Genomic DNA, 17,659 nt, shown 5'->3' with positions numbered 1-17,659 from the left:
CGTGGTAGGGCTAGTTCATGAGAAGTAAGTCAGTAAACAGTCATACAGTATGTCATATTTACAGCGTTTTTTCAACCATCTGTAAGAAAATTTTCAAGAATATTCTTTCTAGTAGCATTGATTTTTTTTTTAAGTACTCATTTTACTGAGGAGGAAATTAGCCTGGGGAATATTCAAATGACTTGCTTTTGGCTATTCAGTGGGTCATGAGCAGTTTTAAGACTGGAACTTTGAATCCCGGCAATGAAAAAGTACAATTCATGGGAAAAAAAGCTTCATAGAAAATAAGCGTTAATTGGGGCGCCTGGGTGGCTCAGTCGGCTAAGGTCATGATCTCACAGTTTGTGAGTTCAAGCCCCACTTCAAGCTCTGTGCTGTCTGCTTGGAGTCGAGTGCCCGCTTCAGATTCTGTGTCTCCCCCTCTGCCCCTTCCCTGCTCATTCCCTGTCTCTCTGTCTCAAAAATAAATAAACGTTAAAAGAATTTTTTTAAAAAGAAAGTAAGCGTTCATCATATTTTCAAAATGTAAAATCTCTCTGACATTTCTTGGAAGAAGGATGCTATATAAATTTTAAGTATAATGACTTTTTTTATTTTTAAGTGGCTGGCTTGTTACAGAACATGTTTATTTAATCCACCAATCACAGCTGACATTTACACTAAGTCAATTAAGTGGAATTTATTAAGGGTTATGATAAAACACCAAGTATATCTTCAGGCTGAAGCCTTAGTTTTATTCTCTTGCTCCTGATGGCGAGTATTTATTGGTCATTCATGATCTGAGTCAAATTGCTCTTGCTGTTTTTTTAGTAAGGGGTGGGGCATGAGAATATTTAGGAATGTTTAGGAATATTCAGGAATGCTAAGGGGATGGGGCGCCTGGGTGGCTCCGTCGGTTAAGCATCCGACTTTGGCTCAGGTCATGATCTCACGGTTTGTGGGTTCGAGCCCCACATCGGGCTCAGTGCTGACAGCTAGCTCAGAGTCTGGAGCCTGCTTCGGATTCTCTGTCTCCCTCTCTCTGACCCTCCCCCACTCACGCTTTGTCTCTCTCTCTCAAAAATAAATAAACGTTAGAAAAAATAAAAACTTAAAAAAACCAGCTAGAGCAGGGTAAGTGGAATTAGAGATAGTGGAAGGGGAAAGCCTCAGGGTTTATAGTTTTAAACAGGTTGGTCATGGAAGGCCTCGTTGAGAATGTGAACTCTCAACGAAGACTTGAAGGAGGTGATGGTAGTGTGGAAATCTAGGGAGAGAGATGAGTGAGTTTGGAGCAGAAAGAGAGAGTCTGTTGGGGGGAGGGGTGGAGGATACAGCAAAAGGGTAGAAGAGGAGACACCAGCAAAAGGGACTTACAAGGAGTGGTCAACAGGTGAGAGAAAGACAGAGAGTGGGTTCTGGAAGCCACGGTGAGAAAGCGAATAAAGAATGGGCAGTATATTCAACAACCACGCTAAATGCTCCTGATACGTTCAGAAAAATGGATAGTGAGAGTTGACCTGTGGATTTCTCCAACTGGCACTGGCAGTCTTGAGCAGTGATGGTGGCGTGCAGGGAGACCGTAGCTTTAAGAGAAAACTAGAAGAGAATTGAAGGAGATGTAAGTAACTTCTTTGAAAAGTTCTTTTATTTTTCCGCAAAGGAGAGCAAAGAAATGGGATGGGGGCTGGCAGAGAACATGGAGTCAAGGGAAGGTTTTCTTGGGCAGAGAGGAGTCATATAGCTTGTGTGTGTGCTGGCTGGAATGATTCAGTGGAAGGACTAAAGGTAGTGATGTGCACGCAGAGTTTCTGACAGTATCTGTACTCACCGTGATTCCTATACCAAAAATGTCCCACGTCTGATTCATTCTCTCCTTTTCCCTCATTTACTTTTTTTCAGCAATATTTTAAGAAAGACCAACTTTCCCAGGCCACAAGTTTTCTGTTTCTTGCCTACTCATTTCCATTTTCATGACTGCAAGGTGAAGTTTTGGGTAAGGAATTACGTAGCGTGAAAGATTTCTGTCACCTATCACCATCAGTAAATTGATATTAAAGGCCTAAAAGACTCCCTCAGCACCCACCCAACCACCCTCACACAGCGTGGTAATTATGAAGGGAAAGTATTTATCATATGTCTAAAATCCCAAACTCAAAGTACCATTAAAATTGGTCATCTAAGTTTAACTTTTTCAAAATGGTTCTTTTTATCGGTATCAAATTTTGCAAATTTTGGACAGGGTTTCTTCTACAAAATATAAACAACCATCATAGCCTTCCGCTAAGGCATAATTTGGTGGTAACAGTGTTTTAATATATTAATCTTTTTAAAAATTGTTATTCATTTTTGAGAGAGACAGAGTATGAGTGGGGAAGGAGCAGAGAGAGAGGAAGACACAGAATCCAAAGCAGGCTCACGGCTCTGAGCCGTCAGCACAGATCCCAATGCAGGGCTTGAACCCACAAACTGCGAGATCATGACCTGAGCTGAAGTCAGATGCTGAACCGACTGAGCCACCCAAGAGCCCCAATTTATATTACTCTTTTTTTGAAATATATTACTCTTTTTAAAACACTTTTTTAATGTTTTTAAATTTATTTCTGAGAGAGAGAGAGGCAGTGTGAGCAGGGGAGGGTCAGAGAGAGAGAGGGAGACACAGAATCTGAAACAGGCTCCAGGCTCTGAGCTAGCTGTCAGCACAGAGCCCGACGTGGGGCTCAAACCCACGAACTGTGAGATCATGACCTGAACCGAACTCAGACACTAAACTGACTGAGCCACCCAGGTAATATGTATTACCTTCAAATATATTACTCTTAAAGTCAGGTAAGTTAATCACGACTCTGGTTTGTACTCTGATAACTTCAGCTTCAGTGCTGAAAACTAGCAACTCTTCCTACAGAACATAGGAGATGCTTGGATTCCTGCCAACTTCAGGCAAGATTCGCTGTCAAAGAGGCTACCGATGGCCAGCTTGCCAATGTTGTGTTCCTTTTCAGGGAAAAGAGAGAAATAGCCAGTTCCTCGACTTCTGTTGTTTTTCTCTTCTACTTATTCACTTTCCAGTGTCCATAAGTAATGAAAAGAAGGCTTTACAATTTTGAGATACTCTGAAGGGGAGGAAAATGTGAGGGTAGCAGCCAACCTTTGAATCCTTCTTTGCACAAAACACCATTATATTGATGAATGAGAGATTACCTGTTTCATTGGATTTTCATTGTGTCTTTTGGGAAGATAAAATTTGAGGTTCTCTGAAGATGTATATGTGGGGTGTGTGTGTGTGTGTGTGTGTGTGTGAGAGAGAGAGAGAGAGAGCTAGGCTTAGCAAAAATAGAACTAAGAACTTGGAAGACATCTTGGCATTTTATGACCATTGGAAATGGCTATCCATGTGCCTGGCAGGCAGAAAAAGATAACGTTTTCAATGAAAATAAATATTAGTTGCAGGTAGGGATTTGTTCTGGCTTTTATTTTTATGAACTGATGCATGCCTGGAACTTGAGTTCAGATTTGAATTCACTTCAGAAGCTGCCTCCCACCTCGGTTGGTTTTGAGCTTTGTCACCTTGGTCAGGTTACTGAACTTCCCTGTGCCTCAGTTTTTGCATCAGTGAAGACAGAGATAGAGAGGAAATATGAAATTACGGAATGCTAGTGAATCGGCCCACTGTCGAACACCGTGTTAAGCATTCATGAAAACTTGGCAATTATTATCATTCACATAGGTGGTAGCTAATCTTAATAAATCGATCGCTCTAATTATTAACACAATGTACAACAATCTCAAACAGAGACTGACTTTTGCTCTTATGAGATAGTGATGGATTTAGAAGGAAGAAAATTAGAGAACTGTGTTTAAATCTTAGGAGACAGATTTTCCCATTAATGTGGAATTTACTGACAACTTCAGTGCCACTTCTCCCTAAGAAATTCAGGCAAGAATAAGGATGTTTTCTGTGAGGCGATGCTACATAAATGAAAAGGATGCCCCAAACTCATATTCCAGATGTGCTTGAGTGTGTATCTACCTATAGCCTGGAGAAGGGGGTGGGGAGGGGGCTGAAATCATTCTCTGAATTGATCTCTTTTCAGTTCCTCAAACTGCTGAGTATTCCTTGTCCTCAGTCCTTCGCAGATGCTGTTCCCTCTTCGTGGACATCACTTGTCTCAACACATCCCAAAGCTAACTTATTTTTTCTTTCCTTTTTGGGATATTTCAGCTTAAATCACATCTCAGAGTGTTGTATCATCACCCTAACTAAAATAGCTTCTTCAGAGGGCGCCTGGGTGGCTCAGTTGGTTGAGTGTCAGGTCATGATCCCAGGGCTGTGGGGTCATGCCCTGCCTCAGGCACTTGGTGCTGAGCCTGAGTATGGAGCCTGCTTGAGAGTCTCTCTCTCCCTCTGCTCCTCCCTGACACTCACTTGTACATGTTCATTCTCTCTCTCTCTCTCAAAAAAATTTTTTAATATAATAAATAAAATAGCTTCTTTTCACCATTATTATATTATCACAGCCTGCTTTGTGTTCTCTGGTTGTGATTATTTTTCTGATAGCCTTAAAAAAATTGGTCTCCTGGGGCGCCTGGGTGGCTCGGTCGGTTTAGCATCCTACTTTGGCTCCGGTCATGATCTCTTGGTTCGTGGGTTTGAATTCCAAGTCCGACTCTGTTCTGACAGCTCAGAGCCTAGAACCTGCTTCGGATTCTGTGTCTCCCTCTCTCTCCTCCCCTCCCCCCGCTCACACTTTGTCTCCCTCTCAAAAATAAATAAACATTGAAAAAATGTTAAAAAAAAAAATGGTGTCCTTCAAGTAGATTATCAGACTCCATGATGGACATGAAGCATTTGTCTTTTTCACAGTTATATTCCTAGCATATAACTTAGAGCACATAGATTTGCAAAGTAGTAAGTACTCAATAAATGCACGTGATTGGTTTTGGTTTTGGTTTTGCTAAAATGTAGTTTTTCTCATCAGTATATATACTAGTACCACAAAGTTTCTAAATTTCCCTATGCTCTTGAGAAGACTGAAGCTAACATTTTAGTTTTTACATCATCCTACAAGTTACCACACAGGGATGAACTTGCATGGATTTATTACCATCGTCTCGGATAGTATTTTCACATTAAGCCAAATGGCAGGCCAAATCACATTTGAGATTTTCATCGATTGGATGGGTATGAATAGTAATTCTGTGACATTTGCAAACTAAAGTCTACAGTATTCATGAAAATGTGCTTCATCCCAATAGTCTGTATCACTTTTAAGTTTTTTGAGGCAGGAAATTGTCATTATTAGTAAATAGTATATGGGTTTTATTTCTGAAGAAACCAACAGTGCAAGGGTTAGGAATTCATTTTCTTAGAGATCCAGATCTCTTCACAGAAAAAGAGAGGCAGTTCTCCTGAACTCTGGAAGAGGCGACAACATGAGAAATGAAAGAATTCTCTCTGCCAGCTAATGCAAATAGGCAATACGAGACTGAACTCTTTCCCTTTGGTCTTTGGCTTCAGAAGTCCATCCCATTTCACTTTTTTCTTTATGTTTTTTTTTTTTTTTCCTTTTTGAGAGTCAGAGAGAGACAATGTGAGTAGGGGAGGGTCAGAGAGAGACATACAGAATCCAAAGACAGGCTCCCGGCTCTGAGCTAGCTGTCAGCACAGAGCCCGACACAGGGCTTGAACCCACGAACTGTGAGATCATGACCTGAGCTGAAGTCGGACGCTTAACCGACTGAGCCACCCAGGTGCCCCCCATTTCACATTTTTCTAAAAGTGTGGGCCTGAGGAATATGGCAGTGGAATGTCTATCTAGATCAGGGCAGGTCAGGAGGAAGCAATTGAATTCAAACTTGCCATTGGCTTAGCATAGTCCTATACAGAAAGAGGGTCATTTGAAGTCATGAGGGTTTTGGATGGAATGTAAATTTATCTAGAATCAGGATAACCCTGGGATATTGTGAGAAATTGTCTTTGCCCAAGAGCACTGCTTAATCTTCATATGACGTTTCCCTACGTAAATAGATGGGCACTTTAGGATCAAAGATGCAATTCCTGAATAGGCTATGACTCTTACCCTTTTGGCTTTAGAAGAGAAAATACAAGAATGCTCAAGAGAAAATGATGCTGGCAATATACATGAAACAGAGTACAGCATCAAAAAAGCAAACTTTATAAATCCCAAAAAATATGCTTTTGTACAAATATTCGGCCTAAATTAAGTGCGGGGGGGACCAAAAACTGAAGAGTAGATAAAAAGAATGAGTTAATTTGGGTGCCTTGGTGGCTCGGTTGGTTAAGTGTCTGATTTGGGCTCAGATCATGATCTCATGGTTCGTGAGTTCGAGCCCTGCATCGGGCTCTGCACTAACAGTTAGGAACCTGCTTGGGATTCTCTCTCTTCCTCTATCTCGGCCTCTCCCTTGTTTACACTGGATGCCTCACTCAAAATAAATAAAACAAACCTTTAAGAAAAGCATGAGTGAATCCATTTAACTACATTTCCTATAAGCAAAGCACATGTATTTGGAGTCGGAGTTCTGAGGATAAAAGGAAACGACCCTGGATGAGTTTTGGTAGATAGCAGGTTACAGGTTACATTTCAGAGCTGTGCAATGAGGAATGGGAATATTAAGTGTAGGAAAGGAAATATCTGTAGCTGACTGTGTGATACACCTACCTGTAAGGACAAAACTACCAAAGACTAGCTCATCACATTGTCGCAACCCAGGAGATCAAGGGTATATCTTGTAATGAACTTATTCTGGATTTCTGGAAATGACAGCCAGCTGTTTCTGACTGAAGACTACTTGAGGCAGAATGACCCAGAAAGTCCATATGGTACCAAAGGCAAAAGCTTAATGAGATATGTTACTTCTAACTGCATAAATCCACACTCCCAGAAGGAAGGAGATTAATTGAAATCTGCATGTTGGGAGGGTGACTTTCAAAGATGCAAGAACTCTGGAGGCTAAGACATGCTATTTCCTAGTGCTTATCTTTGGGTGGGAGAATTTAAAGTGACCGCTATTTGGGTCTCTCTCTCTCTGCAGTGGGTACATGTAACTTCTCTAATGAAGATATTTTGTCGCCATTTTTCTGTTACTATTACAGATACAAGAAATGATAATATGGTGGTTCCTTCTATCAGCCTCACCAGACATCATTGGAGAGTCACATTTCATCCTGTAAGACAGTCAGAAGTTAATATATTATTACAGTTATTCAAAAGATCATTGCCAAAGTCACTGTAGGGTTTTTTAAAAAAAAAACTGCTTAATTATTTAAACCTGGAAACAGGTTTCAACATGACTGTGCAATTAAAAGCTACATCTGGTTATCAGCGAAGGACTTTTTATTTATTTATTTATTACTATTTTTTTACTGTTTATTTATTTTTGAGAGAGAGAGAACACAAGCGGGAGAGAGGCAGAGAGAGAAGGAGACACAGAATCTGAAGGTTCCAGGCTCTGAGCTGTCCGCACATAGCCTGATGCGGGGCTCGAACTTACCGACAGGGAGATCATGACCTGAGCTGTAGTCGAATGCTCAACTGACTGGGCCAATCAGGTGCCCCAGCAAAGAACTTTTAAATCCTATTTTGTTCAGAAGGGACCAGGATAGCGCACAGTTATGTGTGTGTTATGCTCTTCCTCTCCTTAGGGGGGTTTCTTAATGGCAGAAACTTTGTATCTTCACTGAGGTGTGAACAGAACCTTCTGCGGGGTGATTGGGTTTAAAATGCTAGCATTTGTGAGAGTGGGGCTGGAAGCCCTTTGTGGGATAAAGCTGTGTTTCCAGGTAATTTTCTACTGTGCTGCTCTCACCATGAGAAACCCTCTGGGAAGATTAGGAATCCGCTAGCCTGTGTGTGGATAGAGAAAAATTCGTATCTCCCTTGTGAATTTTACTGGAATAAAAAATTGCTATGCATTTTGTATCTCCCATGCATTTTACATTAACTGCATAAGAATAGAAATAATCTGTTTATTGGTTTATGGATAACACAGGGTGCATTCGATCTGTAACTTATTTTAAAGCCTCTATTCTGTATTTTCTAGCATTTAAATCATGAAGATTTGTTTTAGCCCACAAATGAACAGGGAGGAAGAGATGAAACGAAGGAAGAAATACAAAGTAATAAAGATCTTAAAACCACCTGTCTTGGGGCGCCTGGTGGGCTCAGTCAGTTGAGGGTCCGACTTCAGCCCAGGGCATGATCTCGCAGTTTCTGAGTTTCAAGCCGGGACAGCTCAGATCCTGGAGCCTGCTTCAGGTTCTGTGTCTCCTTTTTTCTCTGCGCCTCTCCCACTCAACACTCTGTCTCTCATTCTCTCTCTCTCTCTCAAAAACAAACATTTAAAAAATTCATAAAAACTAAAAATAAAACCACCTGTCTTTCATTTGCATGACACTTTACAAAATAATACCCTCCCCACCACACAAACAAGTGTAGCTTGGAAGGCAGTGATAGAATTTTATGTTTACGAAGACATCTAGAAGTGTGTATTTCTTCGTGCACCTTTAAAATGTAATCTCATTGGTAGAGGAAACTAATAAGCATCGTTTCTTCTCAAGCTTCAATCACCTTATTTATAAAAAGAGTCTGGACTACATTAGCCCATAAATCTTAACTCGAGATAATAAATCAACCGAGCTTTGCGATTTCTTCATCATGATTGTTCTGACAGTCCGTACTGTTGTTCGTTCTAGGGACTTTATTTCAAACGGTAGTTTCTCAGTGGGAGAAGCAGTTCAAAGTCATTTTGAGCTCGGTTAAACTCATTGCTTAGAGCTGTGATTACTTTCATGTCCTAATTAGACAGGGAGCTCTGTCTCCTGCATCTTGTTTGGGAAGTCACAAGCCATCAAGAGCAGTTCGATGTTATGATTGATAGGCATCATTCATTGCTTTCTGCTGCCCAATAACGTATGTGTAATACCGCTTATCTTTGAATTGTCTTATGGCATAGGATATACTTTCTGTAGCAGGGCTCATTAAATGAAAAGATGGCATGCTTTGTCTTTGAGAAACTGTTTCAACTGAAGCAGAAACATGACAAACATACCATGTGCCTGTTACTATAGAACCGAAAAGCCCTTTCCAGCTGTTTACACTTCAGATGCAAAATGGCAATTTGACATAGACTAACAGTGTGATGTAGGCATCTGCGTAAAAAGGCTACATATGGAGCATGCCCAGTGCAGTGAGTGCGTCCTCCGCCCTCCCCCTCCAGATCTCTGAAGATAAGGCTTGAACTTTGCACTTGCAAATGTCACTGCATACGTTTTGCACTGGGTTTTTTTTAAAAAGGTTCTCTTACAACTGATTTCCTGTAACAATCCAAGAGCAAAGAGGAGAATATTTAGAGTAATGAGATGCATTAAGTTTAGAACGAGTTGATGCCTGTCTTTGAATGCACTTGAAGTGTTCTTTATTCTTAAAGCAATATCAGGCACTGGTATTTGTTTGTTTTTCCCCCCCTGGAATGGGAAAATAAGAGTCTCCTTGGATTGGAGTCCTCCGGGCTAGGGAGTGAAAGCCCCGGAGGCAGGCAGGGACGGAGAAGAGGGGCTTGCCCAGAGCATGGATAGGAAAGGAGCAGGGGCTCTCCAGGGCTCAGCGCGCACTGAGGATCTGTGCCCGGGGCTGCAGCTGCGGATGAGAAAGGCGCTGTCTGGCTAATGAAGGCCACCTGGATCAGGCTTCTGAAAAGAGCCAAGGGAGGAAGGCTGAAGAATTCGGATATCTGTGTAAGCTCAAGGGCTTGCGTCGGGGGAGACTCTGTGTTGTCGTTGCTTGTGCTGTTACAGTGAGTGCTCGCAGGGGCTCCTGTGATTTAGTAATATGATCCTGATTGCGAGACGGGGAGCGAGGGAGAGTCCTATAATTTTCCGAGCTCCTTTGCCTGTGCTGTGATTTATTGCCAGAGACCGGGCAGGTGTTTTCTTGAAGGCAGCTTTTATTAAACGTCTATTTAAAGCTCTTGAAAAATGTGTTGCTTGAAGATTGAGTGAAGCCGGCTGCTGCCGCCTGACTGTTTTGTCAGGGAAGGTATCAGGTGAATGAAAAGGTACCCAAGGATGCTTAAGATCGCCATGGGAGTCAGCTCCCGGTAGTGACCTTTCGGAGAATTCAAGTTTATAACTCGTTAGGAGTTTTTTCTTTTATGTGTTTTTTAATTATTATTATTATTAGACGTATCTTCTTGCTAGTTGCAAATACTTGCATTAGTGTGTAGAATGTTCTTGAAGCCATCCTTGAAACCCCTCTGTGCCCTTCAGCCGGGCACTGCACCACGGAGCTGGTTTCATTATAAAGGGACCGGCTCTGGCTTCCAGAAAGGATAGTCATCGCAGCATCAGACTTCCGAAGGAATGGTCACTTGGCAGGCACAGCTCGCCAAGGGAACGGTCTGCAAACCAGAGAGCAGGATCTTTCTCCTGGTTTGCCACAAAATGGATTCTTTTCTCCTCTTTTCAGGAATGTACAGCATAATCTAGGAAGCTAACTGCTGTGTCAATGAGACTTTTCCAATGCAAACATCATAGATGGAATCTATTTTAAAATGCAAATTTTTCTCTGAAGGGTTCGGCAGACTCCTACACCAGCCGTCCGTCCGACTCAGATGTTTCTTTGGAGGAAGATCGGGAGGCAGTGCGCAGAGAAGCAGAGCGACAGGCCCAGGCGCAGTTGGAAAAAGCAAAGGTAAACCCCTTTCTCCCCCCCACGCTCGCTCTTGGCCACTTGGGCTCGGTCTGTGATGGGCACCTGTGGCAGTTTCCTTCAAAGCCTCCGGCAGGTCTTTGACGGTATTTCATTGTCTGATTGTCAACAAGTACCGGAAATGGAGTGTGTTTGATTTCCTTGATAGAAAAAGGAAGTGCCATACAGGAGTGTGGTCTTGGGCTTTTCTGTGGTTTTGTAATCGGAGCGAGTTGTGTCTGGGGGTGGGTAGTTTATTGGGACACTCAGGAAGGATCCCCAAATCGAGCACAAGGAAAGCCTGTTTCTCTTCACAGAGTGATTTGACTTCATTAATCCAGGAAACCGCTTCTCTGTTCTGGAAAACCACTTTCTTCAGGGTAATGTGTGTGTGATTTCTTAGTCTGGAATGCTCCTTTCCCCCAGTTTCACCCCATAGGTGTTTTGTAATAGTATTTTCTTATATTTAAGAAATGGATTGCATTCTGGTTTTCAACAAGCAGTAAAGGATTTTACTGGTTAAAAATGTTCCTTCCTTTGGAAGATGTTCTCCATCCTATATCAGTGTGTGTGTAGGAAGGGAGACTAGAAATCAGATCCCAAATCTCTGAGGACAGGATTTAAGCCAAGAGGGTGGTTCATTTCACTCATGATAATGGTTTGCTTTCCTCTTTCCACGCAGTCATCCGAATGGCAGTGTTTCTAAAGCATAGGTCGTGGTTCAAGTTTATGGTATCTTGGTGCATGTGATGCTCGGTAACTTTTAAATGAACACATTTCACACAGACTAGGGTTTTTTGTTTTTGGTTTTTGGTTTTTGGTTTTTTTTTTTTTTTTGGAGAAAACTATTGCTTTGTAAAACATTGCTGTGTTGATCTTGCTAAAAAAAAAATCAAGGGTGGCATTAGGCACTTGGGCTGTCTGCTTCATCTCTGAGAGGAGTGAAATCTCTGTGTGTTGCTATGGGAATTGTGGCTTGGAGACTCTGGCTTGAATGCATGGATGGTCCTTATGTAATATTCATGGCCCTTGCACAGCGGCCCTAGTAGATTACAGAGGAACTGCCAGGAGGCCTTGACTCTTAAAAAGCAGTCTTTCCATATATCCTATCAAAACGGTGTTCGCACCTCAGCTGGCAGGGAGGTCGTCGCCAGATCTGACACCATCTAGACCGCAGGACCTGCCATAAACAGCGGGAGCCGGGGGTTGATAAAGCAAGGTGGGGCCGTGGTGCTGTCCGCTCATCTGCTCCACCAGCCTTCGCCATTTGAAACACGATGATGCCGCAGCACACGTGAACGTGGGGGACCTCACGCCAAGTGAACTAAGCCAAGTCACAGAAGGGCGAACCCTGGGCGACTCCTCTTTTGGGAGGCTTCTAAAGCAGTCAGACTCCCAGGGGCAGAGAGTAGAATGGTGGTTGGCAGGGATTAGGAGGAGGAAATGGGGAGCTGTTAATCCACAGACCGAAAGCCGCAGTTAGGCAAGATGAATACATTCTAGATCTGTTGTACGACATCATGCCCAGAGTTACCACTTCTGTACTTTGCGCTTCCTTGGTTAAAAGGGTAGATCTCTTGTGAAATGTTCCTACACAGCAATATAGAGAGAGGGGAGAGGGGGAGAGAGAGAAGAGTAAACAGCGAATGCCTGACTAGCAAAGTTAATCGCCACAGGTTTGCAGTGTAGCTAATGTATGTTGAGTTCGAGAATCTGAATTCTTCATTCTGTATTTTGCACCAGGATACAAAGAAAAGTCTGGGGGAGAAAAAAAATAACAGTGTTCCAGAAATAAGAGTGTTGTATTTGCACTAATTTATTCATGTGATCTTCACATACCAAAATTAAACGGTGTTTCAGATTCGTTTCACATCATCATACAACCCAGTGTCTTTCTTGTAGGTTTGGTTTTTAAAGTCTTTAGTTATCTGTGTGGGTGTTTTTGTCCATGATGTGTGTCGAAAGTCCTCCATTAAGTGACACAACTGAGTAGAACGTTTAAATATCCTTTAACTGGCGTAGAGCAAAATATTGACCCCAGGTTCAAGTTCCGTGTTCTACAGCCTAAAAAGTTTATCTAAAAATAACTTAGAAGGTGAGAGGAAAATGAAGGAAATTTAAAACAAAGGCAAACCATTTGAAAGACTGTTTCCTGTGCTTAAGAAGAATGGTTGAGTTACATCCATTTTTCTTCCTTAAAATTCAGTCAGTAAATTGAAGCCTTGATGTATTCAAATGAGTGAGACCCTAGGATGAGAGAGAATATGAGTATGTTCTGAAAGAGCATGCAAGGACTAGATTTAAGTGTACTTTATGTGAAAGCATGGTTTGGTAGGTCTGGCTTATTAATTCCAAGACCCTAGAAGAGGGATTGGAATTGGCTTATTCATTAGCTTATGTTTACCTATTCCCCTTCCACCATGTCTTCCTTTATGTCAGCAGGACTTTGCGGGCCCTTCTAAATTTATTTTTTAGCTATTTATTTCATGTTTTTTTTTTTTAATGTTCATATCTTTTCGAGAGAGAGAGAGAGAGAGAGACAGTATGAGTGGGGGAGGGGCAGACAGAGAGAGAGAGAGAGACACTGACACGGGGCTTGAACTCCTGACCTGAGCCGAAGTCGGACCCCCAGCCTACTGAGCCACCCAGGCACCCCGTGTATTTATTTAATTTTTAAGTTTATCTTGAGAGAAAGAGCGCACGCGCAGGCACATGCGGGCAGGGGAGGAGCGGAGAGAGAGGGGGAGAGAGAGAATCCTAAGCTGACTCTGCACTGTCAACAAAGAGCCCCACACCAAGGCTCGAACTCAGGAACCATAAGATCAAGACCTGAGCGGAAATCAAGAGTCAGCTGCTTAACCGACTGAGCCCCCTGGGTGCTCCCGTGAGCCCTTTTTTAAGATAAAGCCTTCAAGTTTAAAAATACATGGATTCGTCATTTAATTTTAGAGAGTTGTGACAACACATTGCACATCCATTTTGGAAGATTCGAAAGTTTTGCACATTTCTGCTGTAACCGTCCCAGCATCTCTTCACCGCGAAGACGCTCTCAGTGGGCGCTGCGTCTCACCGCTCCCACAGATCACACGCACCAAGGCGGTGCAAATTCTGGAATAAACCTCAGCAGCACTTTCAGAGCCTGGCCCTCCTTACGTCTGAACTACGTGATCCTTAATTGCCTTTAAGAGCCTGTCTATAAAATAAGGTGATTGGCAAGTACTGAAACAGGCGCTGCCTTTTGAAATGAAGTGACCTATAGAAGTTTCTATAACCAGGCACTCTGTGCGTCCAGTAAAAGTCACTCCTTTTCCCTGTCCTTTGTCATGGTTTCTCTTAAAATAGTCAGCTCTACAGTGAACAAATTCCGTATTAATTTTGAGGCAAAGAAAGATCAGCTGACGCGACCTTGTGTTTTTAGCTTGGGATTTTCCTCCTGAAGGCATGATTTAATCCTTTGCAGTTTTTATCCTACATTGCAAATCTTCCCTCATTTAAGCTGGTGCTCTTTGGCTTTTGCCTTAAAGACAAGTAGGACATGAATTTCATTTCTTCTCACGTTGATCTTTTTGAAAAGACAGCTTTATTGAGATGTAATTCACTCATTTAAAGTATACAATTCCGGTGGGTTTTAGTTTGTGCACAGAGGGGTGCAAGCATCATTAGAGTCGATTCGAGATACTCATTGCTCCTTAAAGAAATCCTATGTTCTAAGCACTGTCCACTCTCTCTCTCCAACTCCCTCAGCCCTAAGCAACCACTGTCCAGCTTAGTGACTGTGTAGATCTCTCTGTCTGCTCTGAGTATTGCGTATAAATGGAATCCTGCAGCAGGTGGTCTGTTCAGACTGGGTACCTTCACTTAGTGATGTTTTCTTTTTTTTTTTTTTTAATGTTTAGTTTTGAGAGAGCACAAATGGGGGAGGGGCAGAGAGACAGGGAGACAGAGGATCTGAAGCCGGCAGCATAGGGCTGAACTCAGGAACCGTGAGATCATGACCTGAGCTTAATTAGGTTGGATGCTCAACTGACTGAGCCACCAGGTGCCTCGGTAATGTTTTCAGTGTTCATCATGCTATAGCATGTGTCGGTACCTCATTCCTTTTTATTGCCCAATAATACTCCATGCATTGTATGTGTAGATCACATTTTATTCATTTATCATTGGACATCTGGGTTGTTTCCATTTCTAGCTATTGTGAAGAATGCTGTTATGAACAGTCATGCACAAGTTTTTGCATGAACATGTTTTTATTTCTCGCACGTGTGTATCTGGGAGTGAAATGCCTGGGTCACATGACCATCTTTTTTCATTGAAAGGATAACTTTTTTCTTGTCCCCTTACTCCCCAGAGCTGAACCTTTCTGCTGTAGATGTGGATACTCTGAGTTAGAGTGGAAAGTCTGTATGTGGAAAAGATTGGGGCAGAGATGAATCAGGTTCAGTGCAGTATTCTCAGGAGAATGGATTAACATGAAATTTTAAGTCGACTGTTCTCTCAACAGTGAATGTCTACCTATTAAAGAAATTCTACTAGGCACAGTTGGTGAGTACACGGGCTGCGGGCCAGAGCCACAAAGAAATAGACCACCTTCAGGAAGCTTCTTCTGTTTACTTAGGGAGGAAAGTCTTGGCCTTAAATCATGCTGATTATAGGTAGAGTAGAAGTACCATATGGGAATCCCGAGCATCAGGGGGGAAGAGCGCACCCTGCTGGCGGGAACGGAAAGTCCTTGGAGGAGGTGGTGGCTTAAAACTGGACTTTACAGAATGGACATGGAGTTTAGCTTATAAATAGAAAGTGGCAAGTGGCTTAATGAGCAATGCAAGTGAAGGCCAACATAAGGGAATGCTTGGCAGCCAGAAAACATGGAACCTTCCAGAGAAAGTGTACTTTTTTGAGATCTTGCCAACTTGAAAATGTCTTTATTCTAGCCTTACATTTAATTAATAGTTTAGCTAGGTATAATATTCAGGTATGAGGACTATTCTCCTTTGGGAATTTTTATGACTTTGTTTTGTTCTTTCTGCCTTCCAGCACATTTGATATGCTCACCAGTGTCATTTGGGTTTTGTGAATTTGTTTTTTTAATGTTCTGCAATGTGTAGAACTAATCTTTCTTGGGTATTTTGACATTTTGTGTAGGTGTGGCTCTCATTTGTCATGCCCACCTTCTCATATGAACATTCATCATGAAGGACCAGTCACTTCAGTTCTGGAAAGTGATTGATTTTTATTTTGATAATTTTTTCCACTATATATTCTTCTTTTTCAGGTTCCCTAGTTTGCCAGTTGTTTGATTGATTTCTTCTGATATTTTTTTCTCTGTGTCCCAGCTTTTTTGTTTTACAAGTCTTTCGCCACTTATCTTCAAACCCATCTATTGAGGTTTTTATATTTGAAAATGTCTAATTCCCAAGAGATTTCTTCTCCTCTCCCTTTTTATAGTTTGCTGTTCTTACTCCATGGCTGTAATATTTTCTCTTATAGCCCATATGCTGTTAATTTTAATTTTTCTGTCACTGTCCTTCAAACATTTTCAATTTAGTATTATTTTTACTTACTGGAGACTTTCTTCAAAGATTTGCTTTTGACGGTCGATACATAATTAAGAGCAAGATCTTGTCAAGCCCGCTGGACCAAGCACAGTGACAAAGCATGTTGGCTGATGGTGTTTTGTAGGTGAAGAGGGGAGGGCATATCTTTCATTTCGTCTGGTCAGCACCCCTAGACAGGAGTCTCCAGCCCCTTGGTACTTTGTGTTCTCACTGTTTCTACTCTGTTAATTGCCAGAGTAGCAATTCTTTTTTCTTTTTTCTTTTTTTGTTTTAGACAGCATGCATGCAAGCAGGGGAGTGGCAGAGGGAGGGAGAGAGAGGGCGTCTTAAGCAGTCTCCATGCTCAGCACGGAGCCCAACACCGGTTCCATCCCAGGACCCTGGGATCATGACCTGAGCCAAAATCAAGAGGTGGACGCCCCGGGACTGTGGCAGGCTCCCTGCCACGATCCTTTTCTCTAGTCTACATTTTTGTCAACTCTGATTTCCTGTTCTGCTCTATCTGTGGATTTCTCCTTTCTCGAAAAAAAATATTTTTAGGAAGAAACATATGTTCATTTGACCATGTTTTATTCCCTCATATTCATCAGTAAACATATTTTCTGTGAAAGAAAAAATGTGTTTCTCATATTGCCTTAGTCCATAAATGCCTTGGGCATTGGGAGAATCTGGCCCAATTGGAAATAGTCCCTGAACTAGCCTTTTCGGAAGAAAGAAGAAACATGAATATGTTTATTCACCTTCAACCTGAACATGACCTTTTGATTTAAAAAAATATTAAACATGGGTTTTTTTATTTATTTGAGACACACACACACACACACACACACACACACACACACACACACGGTGTAAGTGGGGGAGGGGCAGGGAAAGAGAGAATTCCAAGCAGGCTCCACGCTGCCAACACAGAGCCCCATGTAGGGCTCAAACCCATGAAACCATGAGACTGTGACCTGAGCTGAAACCAGGGATCAGACGCTTAACTGACTAAACCTCCTAGGTGCCCTGAAAATGTTTTTAAATTTTTTTTTTTTAATGTTTTATTTATTTCTAGGAGAGAGAGAGAGAGACAGCATGAGCAGGGGAGGGTCACAGAGAGAGGGAGTCACAGACTCGGAAACAGGCTCCAGGCTCTGAGCTGGCAGTCAGCACAGAGCCCGACGCGGGGCTTGAACCCACAAACCGCGAGATCATGACCTAAGCGAAAGTCGGACGCTTAACCGACTAAGCCACCCAGGCGCCCCTGAAAATGTTTTTAAAAATGTGTCTGATTGAGTAAATTTTGGGGAAGTAGGAGAGAAGTTCTTGCATTTGCCTATATCGCATACTTTCTTAAATCTACGGGATAGACTGATGAAGAGAATGCAAAGAACATGTGACAGGTATTAGACTAGAAAGCTACTCCTGGCCTGG

At 42.2% G+C, this 17,659-nt stretch overlaps 1 protein-coding gene across 1 annotated transcript in view; it reads left to right on the top strand.

Annotated features, from left to right (window-relative positions):
• The first annotated feature begins 9,357 nt into the window (after nucleotides 1–9,357).
• The window catches only part of CACNB2 (calcium voltage-gated channel auxiliary subunit beta 2), a 127,895-nt gene continuing 119,593 nt past the window's right edge, over nucleotides 9,358–17,659 (top strand). The window contains exons 1-2 of the mRNA XM_077772481.1: nucleotides 9,358–9,736; nucleotides 10,572–10,691. Of these exons, the coding sequence (XP_077628607.1) occupies nucleotides 9,668–9,736; nucleotides 10,572–10,691 (189 nt within the window). The 5' untranslated portion in view covers nucleotides 9,358–9,667. The remainder of the gene's footprint in view (nucleotides 9,737–10,571; nucleotides 10,692–17,659) is intronic.

Source organism: Crocuta crocuta, unplaced genomic scaffold (genome assembly GCF_008692635.1).
Source record: "Crocuta crocuta isolate KB4526 unplaced genomic scaffold, BGI_CrCroc_1.0 scaffold96, whole genome shotgun sequence".
Lineage (NCBI taxonomy): Eukaryota > Metazoa > Chordata > Mammalia > Carnivora > Hyaenidae > Crocuta > Crocuta crocuta.
The sequence above is the reverse complement of the archived record's forward strand: the minus strand, read 5'-3'. Positions and strand labels throughout refer to the sequence as shown.